The 13165-nt window shown below is 41.7% G+C and overlaps 1 protein-coding gene across 1 annotated transcript; it reads left to right on the top strand.

Annotated features, from left to right (window-relative positions):
* The first annotated feature begins 1835 nt into the window (after positions 1-1835).
* On the top strand, positions 1836-2393 carry LOC140860991 (uncharacterized). Its single transcript, XM_073263990.1, has 2 exons — positions 1836-2076; positions 2134-2393. The coding sequence occupies exons 1-2, from the start codon at positions 1836-1838 to the stop codon at positions 2391-2393; spliced, it is 501 nt and encodes a 166-aa protein (XP_073120091.1).
* Positions 2394-13165: the final 10772 nt, after the last annotated feature.

Raw genomic sequence — 13165 nt, 5'->3', positions numbered from 1 at the left:
TGTTATTTTGATGATATATGTTGTGTATGGTTGTTGGATCAAAGTCGGTATAGTTTCGGCTATCAAATTTCCGTCGTTATGCCGTTGGCTTATGATTTGAAGTCGTTTTGAATCCTTGTGTTTGAGCTGAACTTAATGAGTTATTTGTTGATGTTATAGCTTGTAGTACTTCTATTCCAGACTAGATAAGAATTTGATCGACTCGAGAAGTTTGCTTTCAAACCAAAGAAGATTAGAGCAAGGCTTGACGTCATTTTAGTCGAACATGGAATGATGAAATGAATAGATTTCTATGTGAGTTGAATAGAGTTTGATATATAAGTTCTTGTTGTTATGTTTTAGAGTTGAAGATTCAAGAACCGAGATGAAACAAGAAGGTATAAGACAACATCGAGAGTCAGGAATTTAATACTCAAGAATGATACTTCTTTAGTTATTTCGAAAAAACCACATACTTGTTTATCGTTTGTGTTTATATTATTGATGTTGTCGATCCATTTCAGGTAGTGGATCTTTATTTGATATGATATGGTATGATATGAGATATGAATTGATTCTTATGTCAAGGTCAGATGGAGCTTATTTTCGAGTTTGATGAGACAACGATAGATGGATATCCATGTCAAGATTGTATACAAATCTTGATGGAAAAGAGTGTGATAGGAATCAATTCTTTATATATGCGTTTAATCTATTCTTGAATTGAAATGTTTAGAGTCGATATGAATTTACTGTAACGCATGTATATGTGGATTATATTGAGAATTGTATTCTCACCGGATGTTTCCGGTTGTTGTCTTGTTTTGTATGTGTGCATGACGACAGATGGGGCAGGAGCTGGCCAAAATTGACGAGGGTAGCTCATGAGAGAAGATTAGATGTGGACTCGGGTTGTTTATATCTGAATCGATGTGTACATTATTCCTAGCAAGCATGTTAGAAAACACTTGAGATTATTGTTCTTAAGAAGTTGATGAACACTTGTGTAGTTTCATGCTTTTGTTGGATTCCAAACTGTTAGTTTGATGTATCAACTAGTTATAAATATGTGTATATCTTGTTCTTTGTATTTATACATGTTCTAGAATTGTAAAACATGGATTAGAATGAGTTGGAAGGATCAAAGTTTGCTGTTGAAAAACAGAGCAGAAAGCTGCCCAGATCAGCGCCCGAGCTGCTAAAAAATGCAACCTGGGCGCAGCCCAAAATCCCCAACCCGAGAGTTGGGTTAGGGGGGGCGCTCGGCGGCAGTTTTTTACCGCTCGAGCGCACCCCTTGGAAAAAAAAATTCTTGTTTTGAATGCTTCTAATCCTTGGTCCTTTTATCATGTTTATTTACTAATTTCCCTAAGAATGAGAGTAGCAACCCGAGGCCCCACAACAGGTGATATCAGAGCATAAGTTCTTGGAATAAACTAGAATGAGCGGGGTAGATCGAGTCTATCTTATTGTTTATTTATTCTTGAAGCATATTTATTATCTGAACTGATTTAAAGCTTTAAGAATTGCATGCTACCTGTTTATCTAATTTGATTGGAAGCATGTCTTGACTGAGAATGAATCAGAACTCGATCTCTTGAGAAGGCATTATCGTGCTAATCAAAGAGGGACTGAAACAGATTTTTTATATTTGAGATTGAATTGTGTACTGATCTGTTTGATAATCAGATATGCCTCGAAGACTAGAGACTAGACAGACTGGCAGAGTTCCGTTGCCATGACAGGCAGTGATAGCACTGACAGTGCCACAAGCAACAGAAGCACCGAGAGTAGAACCGAAAGTGCCACAGGCAACAAAAATTCCTAGAACTGAACAAGGTAGTACTTCTAGAGATATGGGGGATATGACTGCTACTCCGATGGAAACTCTGTTGAAACGCTTTCAGTCTTTTAAACCGCCAACACTAAACAAAACTGAGAACTCTGTGGAATGTGAGATTTGGCTCGAGGATATTGAAGAATTATTTGAATCCCTTGACTATGCAGATGATCGTCGAGTCAAACTGGTTATACACCAACTACATGAAGTTGCAAAACGTTGGTGGATAACAACACGGAGAGCACTAGAGCATCGAGGTATGGTCATTACATGGTCTGTGTTTAAAATTATTTTCTATCAACGATTCTTCCCAGTGTCTTATAGAAAAGAAAAAGGAGCAAAATTTTCTAGCTTGCAACAAGGGCAATTGAACATTGAACAGTATGTTGTCAAATTTACGAGTCTGCTGAAATTTGCTCCCCATATAGCAGACAGTGATGAAGCTCAAGCTGACCAGTTCCTTAACGGGTTGAATCCAGATGTTTTTACTCTAGTGAATGCTGGGCGACCAAACAACTTTGTCGATGCTCTTAATCATGCAAAGGGAGCCGAAGATGGATTATTGAGACAATGAGGAGCACCGTTTGTGCCATCACCAGTGAGACAACCCCAAGAACAGCCACAAATTCCACCACCACCCCGATTTTAAGGAGGAGGTTCTAGCAGCGGTAAGAAGAATTTCTTTAAAGGGAAAGGAAAGCAATTTAAGCGTTCTGGTAGTAGCTCTTCAAGTTCTGGTGGATCCAAACAGTTTCGAGAGGGATAGAAGTCTAGTGGTTCTGAGGTGTACTGTACCAAGTGCGGAGGTCATCATGTCAGCGACCAGTGCCTAGGAGTGTTTGGAAGCTGTCATATCTTCAACCAAACAGGACATTTTGAGAGAGTTTGCCCACAGCATGGTGTTGGAAGTTCACAAGGTGCGGAATCATCAAGATCAATGGCTCAATCTGAGAGACAAACATCTTCTATTCATTCATTCCAACCACAGACTCAGCAACAAGGTAGATTAGGAGGAAGTCAGACCGTGATCAACCTCCGAGACAGCAAGCTCGAGTGTTTTCTTTGACTGAGGAGCTGGCACAAGCATCACCTAATGATGTGATAGCAGGTACTTGTTTTCTTTGCGGTTATCCTGCTTATGTGCTAGTAGATACAGGAGCTTCTCATACCTTTATTTTTGAACAATTTGCATTATTGCATTCATTACCTGTTGAATCGTTATCTGCCATTGTGTCTATTTCATCACCTTTGGGAAAAGGTACTGTAGCGATGAAATCGGTTAGAAATTGTACATTGCAATATGAAGGTAATGAGATTGAAATTAACTGTATTGTGCTTGGTTTGTCCGAATTTGATTGTATTATCGGCATCGACATGTTAACTAAGTACAGGGCTACAGTTGATTGTGTTCAGAAAGTTGTACAGTTCAGACCTGAGATGGCTGATGAATGGAGATTTTATGGTAAAGATTAAAAATCTCGTATTCCTTTGATATATGTTCTATCCATGACACGTTTATTGCATAAAGAAGTAGAGGGGTTTCTTGTTTATGTAGTAGATGTGACGAAAACTAGCCCGAAATTGGCTAATTTTCCAGTGGTTAGTGAATTTGCTGATATATTTCCTGATGAGATTCCTGGATTTCCACCATTCCGAGAGATAGACTTCAGCATTGAACTGATGCCGGTACGCAACCTATTTCGAAAGCACCTTACCGAATGGCACCAGTTGAATTGAAAGAGTTGAAAGAACAGTTGGAAGATCTATTGGCCAAAGGGTACATTAGACCGAGTGTCTCTCCTTGGGGCGCACCGATACTATTTGTACAAAATAAGGACGGATCAATGAGATTTTGCATCGACTACCGACAACTGAACAAAGCAACGGTAATGAATCGTTATCCTTTACCTCAAATTGATGATTTTTTTGATCAGTTACAGGGTTCGTTGGTATATTCGAAAATTTATTTGAGATCCGGCTATCATCAATTTATAGTAAGATATGAAGATGTATCGAAAAATGCTTTTTGAACGAGGTATGGTCACTTTGAATTCATTGTAATGCCGTTTGGTTTGACGAATGCTCTAGCGGTCTTTATGGGTCTTATGAATCGAGTGTTTCATAAATATCTTGATGATTTCGTTATCATATTTATTGACGATATTCTGATCTATTCCAAGAATCTATGTGATCATGCTGACCATTTGAGAACAATTCTGAAGACTTTGAGAGCAGAAAAACTGTATGTCAAGCTATCAAAATGTGAATTTTGGTTGCGGAAGGTTGTATTTCTTGGTCATATTATATTCGGAGACGTTATTTCTGTTGATCCGAGTAAGGTTGAAGCAGTGATCAGTTGGTTTAGACTGACGTCGGTACCAGAGATACGGAGTTTATGTGTTTAGCAGGTTATTATCGTTGCTTTATCAAAGATTTCTCGAGTATTTTCAAACCTATTTCTCAACTCACACAGAAAAATGCACCGTATATCTGGACTGAGGCTTGTGAAGATAGTTTTATTGAGTTGAAGAAAAGGCTAACAAGTGCGCCAGTCTTGACTATCCCTTCAGGTAATAGTTATTTCACTCTTTATTGTGTTGCTTCTCACAGGGGACTAGGATGTGTACTGATGCTGCGAAATGTTGTTGTTTATGCTTCGAGATAGTTGAAGCCACATGAGACAAGATATCCAATTCATGATCTTGAATTGGCAGCCATCGTCTTTGCATTGAAAATTTGGCTTCATTATTTTTACGGAGAGAAGTTCGAAATTTATTCTGATCATAAGAGTCTGAAATATATGTTTACACAATCTGAATTGAACATGAGACAAAGAAGGTGGATAGATTTGTTGAAGAACTTTGATTGCGAAATCAAATATTATCCAGGGAAATCAAATGCTGCTGCAGATGCCCTAAGTAGGAAGGTATGTGCCTTATCCTTATCTACTGTAGGTGTATCTCATTTCATTGAATATTGTTGCATTTCTGGATTAACATTTGAGATAGATATGAGGCCTATTCAAGTTTGTGCGATTCGAGCTGAGCTTGAATTGTTGATTCGAATCAGGGATGCACAGAAAGAAGATCAGGGTATTCAGAAATCAGTTTAAATGGTTAAGTCTGGACTTCAATCTGAATATAAGGTCAGTGATGATGATATCTTATATGTGAATATCCGACTTGTTGTTCCAAATGTTTCTGATCTGAAACAGCGATACTGAAAGAAGCGCATTGCAGTAGATACAGTATTCATCCTGGTGGCAGGAAAATGTATAATGATTTGAAGACTCATTACTGGTGGAAATAGATAAAAGCATATTCCATTGAATACGTATCTAAGTGCATGAATTGTCAACAGGTGAAGGCTGAAAGAAAGAAGCCTGGTGGTTTGTTATAGAGTTTGTCAATTCCTGAATGGAAATGCGATCATATTACTATGGAATTTGTGACGAAGTTTCCATGTTCATCCCGAGGTTGTGATGCGATCTGGGTGATTATTGATAGGTTGACGAAATCAGTGTGCTTCATTCCATATCGAATGACATATCGACATGATCAGATGACAGTAATATATGTCAAAGAAGTGGTAAGATTGCACGGAGTGCCTAAGTCTATTGTTCTGATCGTGATCCTCGATTCACATCTTACTTTTGGCACAGTTTGCAACAAGCTTTAGGTACTCGTTTGAATTTGAGTACTGCTTATCATCCTCAAACTGACAGACAGTTAGAACAAACGATTCAAACTCTTGAGGATATGCTGAGAGCTGTTGTAGTGACCCTTACCCGGATCACCTACTAAACAGAACTTAGGCATGCAATTAACTTAATTAAACAGATATCAGAATAAAACTGCGGAAACCATAAACAATATACAATTCCAAGTAAAGGAATCTGTAATTTATCCAATAATATACAACCAAATCGAATAGCTGTATAAACCCAAACAACAGTGATAAAGCCTAGATGAAGCTCCAGCTGGCCAACCACTGACTAGCCCCTCCTGGATCCACCCTCCTCGTCCAATCGCAAACCTGCCCCATGGAATAGGGTGTCCAGAAAATACAGAGTACGAGACGTGAGCATAAAACGCTCAGTACGAGAATATGAGTATACATGCATGCAAAGTGAACTCCCTATAGACTCGAGGTCAAGAATCAGATAACAGAGACAGACCGGGCCCTGGTATGTAGCACGTTGTGCCGTCGCTTCAGGAGGTGGCTCCCATACCGAAATAACCGTGGATACGCCGGACCCAAATCGATGGAAGTCCATCCACTAACAGGATAGGGTACAACCCTACTAACAGACATCTCGAAAGAGATACAGCAAGATGCAAATGAATGCAGCATAATATCATGGCATATAAATCATGCAGTCACATAATACATGCATACTCAGTCAGGATATCTCGAACAGTACTTTCGTACCTCAAAACAGTGCAAGCTCTACCAACTCTAGGTCCACGCCTATAGTCTTCTCTACACTGCCAAATGATACTACTATCATTAAAGTGCTCTAAAAGCCTTAACTAAGCTATTGCATACTCCTAAATATTTATAGGAAGCAAAAGCTATACCTTCGTCCATCGTTAGCCCTTTGATGTCGATGCCTCCAGAACTTGGGCACAACTCCGCTACGACTACCGAACGTCTCGCCGACCTCCGGACCAAGCCTAAGAAGACTAGAACAGCTCCAAAAGGACTAGAATGGAAAGGAGAATTCGGAATTGGCAAATGAAAGTGAAGCCTCGGCCTTCTATTTATAGACAACGATCGGAACTTCCGATCCTTGATCGGAACATCCGAACCTCGATCGGAACGTCCGATCCTGCCATCGGAGCTTCCGAAGATCCTGATCTGCCACGTGTCAAAATATCACTTGTTGATTCCGGATAGGGGTGATCGGAGCTTCCGGTCCTGATCGGAGCTTCCGATCCAACCACACGTCATGCCTGATGTAATATCATCGGTGCCTCCGATCGCTCATTGGAGCTTCCGATCCTGTTCAGAGCTTCCGATCGTGCCTTTGGAGCTTTCGATCCGTCCGATACCCAATTCAATTAATTACATTAATCCTTAATTATTGATTTTGGTTACGGGCTACTACATTCTCCCCCACTTAAGATATTTCGTCCTCGAAATCAGATCTTAAGTACCGAATGCCAAAATACAAAAATCAGAAACATTCTTTATTCAAATCAAACGTTTACAAAGTTTGCAACTGAATACAACTTAAAGAATGAAATCAAAACAACTCAGGATGGTCTTTACGCATCCTGTCCTCGAGCTCCCAAGTAGCTTCCTTAGTGCCTCGGCGCTGCCACTGAACTAAAACCAAAGGGATGACTTTGTTCCATAAAACCTTATCCTTATAATCCAGGATACGAAGAGGTTTCTCAACATAAGTCAAATCCTTGTCTACCTGAACCTCAGACCGCTGCAGAATATGAGATTCATCCGCCACATACCGTCGCAACAGAGATATGTGGAACATGTCGTGAATACTGGATAGGTGCGGTGGCAAAGCTAGTCGATAAGCCAAATCGCCAATGCTCTCCAAGATCTCAAACGGACCGATAAATCTGGGAGACAACTTGCCCTTAAGGCCAAATCTGAGAATCTTGCGGAAAGGTGACACTCTCAGAAACACTTTCTCCCCGACCTCGAACTGCAAAGGCCTACGCTTGATATTAGCATAGCTGGCCTGACGATCCTGTGCAGTCTTAATCCGTTTCTTGATTTGATCAACAATATCTATCGCCTGCTGGATAAACTCCGGTCCCTCAGCCTGTCTCTCCCCCACTTCTTCCCAGAAGAGTGGAGTACGACAACGTCGCCCATACAACGCCTCAAAAGGTGCCATCCCAATACTAGTGTGATAGCTGTTGTTGTAAGCGAACTCGATCAACGGCAAATGATCCTGCCAGGCTGAACCAAAATCCATGACGCACTCTCTAAGCATATCCTCTAAAGTACGGATAGTACGCTCTGACTAACCATCAGTCTATGAATGATAGGCAGTACTCAAACTGAGAGTAGTACCCATCGCACGCAGAACACTTCCCCAGAACCTAGAAGTAAACCTAGGGTCTCGATCGCTGACAATGCTCACAGGCACTCCATGAAGTCGAACGATCTCCTGAACATACATCCGTGCCATGCGATCCACAGAGTACTCTCGGCTATAGGCAATGAAATGCGCTGACTTGGTGAGTCGGTCCACCACAACCCAGATAGCATCACAGTTCTTCGGGGATATCGGCAAATGGGTCACAAAGTCCATTGTGATAAACTCCCATTTCCATTCAGGAATAGGCAGACTGTGAAGCAATCCTCCAGGTCGTCGGTGCTCTTCCTTGACCTTTTGACACACCAAACACCTCGAAACAAACTGATAAACACTGCGTTTCATTCCCTTCCACCAGAAATGAGTACGTAGATCCTTGTACATCTTGTTGCTCCTAGGATGAATACTCAACTTAGTGCGATGCGCCTGAGACAAAATCTCCTCTCGCAACTCTTCATCCTGTGGAATCACAAGCCTACCAGACAAACACAGAAAGCCATCCGACTGATAATGAAATCCAGACGAGCTACCCTCGATAGCTAGACGAGCTAACCTCGATAGCTAGACGAGCTAAACGCTGGGTCTTCGAATCAGACATCTGAGCATCTCGGATCCGCGAATACAAAGCTGGCTCAGATAATATCGCAAACATCAGGATACTCTGCATACCTTTCTTATGCTTGAAGGTATAACCTGAAGTACAACAGTCACTGATTGCACTAGACATCGAACAAGTCTGAAGTGCGGATAGTCGCACCTTGCGACTCAAAGCATCAGCGGTGAGATTAGCAGCTCCCGGATGGTACTTAATCTCGCAATCATAGTCCTTAAGCAAGTCCATCCAACGTCTCTGCCTCATGTTCAACTCCGCCTGAGTGAACAAATACTTGAGACTCTTATGGTCGGTGAAGATCTCAAATTTCTCGCCATACAGATAATGACGCCAGATCTTCAAAGCGAACACAATGGCTGCTAACTCCAAATCATGGACTGGGTAGTTGTCCTCATGAAGTTTCAGCTGTCTAGAAGCGTATGCGATCACATGCCCATTCTGAGTCAGTGTAGTGACCCATCCCGGATCCACTATCTAATCAGAGTTAAGAGCATAATTAATCATGCATTAAATAAATCGCTGCGGAAGTCTTAAATACAAAAAGACCGGCGGAATACAACCGGCTAAACAAACTCGATTATACAACCCAATCGATTTTAAATAAAGCCTACAGCTAATCCTGTTGTCTTCAAGGTCACTGGCTACTCCAGACTCCTGGTGCTCAATCCTGCACCTACACCTGCCCCGTCGAATAGGGTATCCAAAGATACAGAAAATACTGGACATGAGCTCTAAGCTCAATACGAAAGCACGGATAAACATACAAATATGATGCATGCAAATGACAGGGTATCCATATCTGGGATAACTGTATACAAACTACTCAGACTGGCGCCTGGGATATAAGCTCGTCACATCGGGGTAGCTAACCACTGTGTGCGACCACTCATTCCCGAATCACGGACGCGGACCACGGAGTCCTTCCGGTATCAGTACCTAGGGGTACTCGATATCAAACGTCCTAACAGGGCTGAGCAACCCTAACTGGCTCATCTCGAAAGATATACAGATGTACATGCACAAGATGATATGCACATGCCGCATAACAATAATAACATGCAAACACATAAATGCAACATATAAGCATGTATATCCGCTGGCAATCTCAGTCAGTACTTACGTACCTTTCTAAGGCAGTCCTAGTAGTCCCACTCTAGGTTCCAAGCCTATCATCAAGTCTACAATGCAAATACCCATGCATCATTCAATAAGCTCTAAAAGCCTTAACTAAGCTATTGCATACTCCTAAATAATTTAAGGAGACCATAGCTATACCTGCGTCCGTCGTTAGCCCACTGATGGCGACTATCCCGCAACTAGGGGCACACCCCTGCTGCAGCTCCACAGCCTCGAGCACTACTCCGCTACATGAGCGCTGCTCCGCTACTCGAGCACTGCTCCGCTACTATGTCAAACACTGTCTGACTATACTAATTATATTCCCTACTCCAACTCTAAAATAAGAGTACCCAAAGTCCTAAAATAGAGCTACTAGGCGAAGGAGAGGAACTCGGAATTGGCAAGAAATGAGGAGCTCGGACCTCATATTTATAGGAATCGATCGGAAGCTCCGTTCCTCGATCGGAAGCTCCGTTCGTTTAGATCGGAAGCTCCGTTCCCCGATCGGAAGTTCCGTTCGCTACGTGTCAATTCGGTCCACATGCAACCACACACCTGTCACCGACAGCCATCGGAAGCTCCGATCCTGATCGGACATTCCGATCTCCCTGCTTCCGATGTGGTTCCGAACTCACCAAGATCGGAGGCTCCGATCCTGGATCGGTGGTTCCGATCCCACTCGAGTCATGAAACCCTCTAAGCCATTTTCGAGTGTTCTGGATCCATTTCTGGAATCCGTTAACCCTTCTGGAATTTCCTTAATCATGTTTCACTTACTTCCGACATGATTATACGATTTAATTACTCATTACTCATTAATCATTAGTTTTGGATACGGGCCACTACATTCCCACCACCTTAAAAGGATTTCGTCCTCGAAATCTAAGGTAAACCTCGGAATATAGTACAAACCACTTGTCCAATTCAGCAATAGTTCCGGTTCCAAATATTGGGTCGAATAACCTTCGACAGACCCAATCCTTGAAAAAATAGTGTAACACTATTGACTACCGTCAGTTATCCATCAATAACCTCAACAACACGGCACCTTCGGTCCAAATTGCCCATTGAATCAGTCACACTGCCTACAAATCTTAGCGATGACACCCTTGCTATGATAGTAATTAATCAGCAGTTATCTATAGATATGTACGAACTCCATCGCAATCCAACTAGAGAACAAGATACAACACATTGTATCTCACTGGTCAATCGGTAACATCTCATCTCTTGATGTTATCGAAAAAGCCATACACAATCGACCTAGATTCAACTCTCGGTCAAATCCTAGATATCCTTTTCCAAGAACTCGTGTGAGTTACTTTTTATCACGAAGGATAAAATATATTTTCCAAAACAGTACCTCATGCGAATAGAAATGGCAGCTACCGGCCACCCGCTCGCAGAGCAATCGCACCACTGCACGCGACTCTAACCATTTGAAATCCTTAGAATAATTGCGTTAAACCTTGATCCGAATCTCGCCATCGTAGATAGCATCTACTCGATTACATTAGTCATCCTGCCATGGATAACAACAAAATTCTGACAATTCCTGGCGTCATAGTATGTACTTTCAGTACTCATCCTGCCATTGGCTAACAAATGTTCCCAAAGAACAACAACTAGCAAACAAAGATTACTAACCCCAATTGTGATAAGATCCTCATACACAATTTCTTGTCTAAAAGCATTCTTCGAGGTCGTCGTCTCGAAATTCACTAACATCATGCTGAAACTCCCAGATGGACCACACCATCCTCAGCAGTAGTCTCAATCAGATGTTTACTTCCATATCAGAACTAGAGATAGTATCAACGAAAACGATTCCGGTTAATCCTGTTCCAGATAACCAAATCCCTTGGCTCCCTAGCGGGGATAACCAAACTGATTTACCGCGATCCCGCACAGAATCTATCCATACGGATGGCAATTACGTTATCAAATCCTTTCAATGACACAGCATATCAGAACGCACTGGGATATCAGTGACAATAATCCTGCCAGACTCAAAAACACAAGTCTCTGCTGTTGTCTCATCCCATGAAACAACTAATGCTATCATGCTAATGCTCATTGAAATCCAAAAGCACTTGTCGAATTACCGCTCAAGAACAACTCTTGAGAAATCTGCTGGAAGCACCCAAGCTGATCATTCCGACTAACAGTCTCCAAAATTTGTTCACTGACAACCCTGGAACAATCACTGAATCCTTTTTCCGCAAACTAAATAAATCATTGCTAAAACCAAGAAATGTTCAGATCAAAACCCGTCACTGGTAGCCAAAGCAACGTTACCAACAACTACGATCGCAAAAGAAAACTAATGACCACTTTCGTGATCCGCAGAATCCAAAAGTCTCGATTCCCGCATCCCTGGAGATTCCTTAGCGACTAAAGAATTTCCTAAATGCACTTGAATCGCTATATCATAGCATACCATACTTAAGTACTATTCCAGCACTTCTTGATTCACTATATCCCAATCAGTACCAATTGGAATATTCTGATCAATCAAGTTGATCTACTGTAGCTCTTGCTATGCCTGATGATACAAATTCTAATCAGACAATCACAGATCAATGAAAAAATCCCATGGCCGATCACTATCAATGATCTCAATGCCACACGTCCGCAGATCCCAAATACTTGAAATCAAAAGAATCACAGTTGATTCAATCACTCATCTTTGACAGAGTTAGACAACAGTTACAAGTAGTCACTAGTGCTAAACCTGCACCAGTCTAGACATACTATCCACTGTCTATCTTCATCCAAGATGATCATAAGGACTTGTTCAACTCAAGCCGCAATACAAGTCCGAATGATTTCAACTATCGTTGAACATACTCCTGATAATTATATCTCTTGCTAAGACTGCAACAAATCGAGACTGAGGTTACTTGCCGCGGTGTCCCACCTGAAATCACCACCAAGTGTACACTGGCATAAATCACGCTATCCTCACGCCTCAAATCGTCATGTACAATCCTTAGCATCGGATATAATCTATCACTGAAGGAAACCATCAATGCTGAAAAAAATACTAATCCCCGAGTCAAACGTTATAGGAAGTTCACAAACCAAACTCCTAGTTAGCCCCTATCACTAGAGCATTCAAACACCGACTAGATCCACTAGTCTAGCAGTAACCAATAGTCTAAAACTATTTGCTCAGAGTACGCACTTGTCAAGGAAATCCCTCCAAGACTGGTCCTTATGACAAAATCCAAAGCAATATCTCTGACGATAGTCAGACGATATCTAAACCACAGATACTTAACCAGCCAATATATCTGACGACAGTCAGACGATATCTAAACCACTGATACCTAACCAAGGCAACTAATCCAAATTCATACCCCGTTGTGATTGTTACCACAACTCTAGACTAGTAGCCTTCCCACCGCCAATCCTGAAGCACGAAGGCTTCCAGACATTCTCCAAAGTACGAAAGACTCCCAGAGTAACATTGGCATAGGGTCGCGCTCCATCATGTCTAGTCATGGTCATAGTCCACAACTCTCGGTATATATACTCGACT

The sequence above is a fragment of the Henckelia pumila genome, chromosome 4, assembly GCF_033568475.1.
Source record: "Henckelia pumila isolate YLH828 chromosome 4, ASM3356847v2, whole genome shotgun sequence".
NCBI lineage: Eukaryota > Viridiplantae > Streptophyta > Magnoliopsida > Lamiales > Gesneriaceae > Henckelia > Henckelia pumila.
Note: the sequence above shows the minus strand (reverse complement) of the source record. Positions and strands in the feature narration are given on the sequence as shown.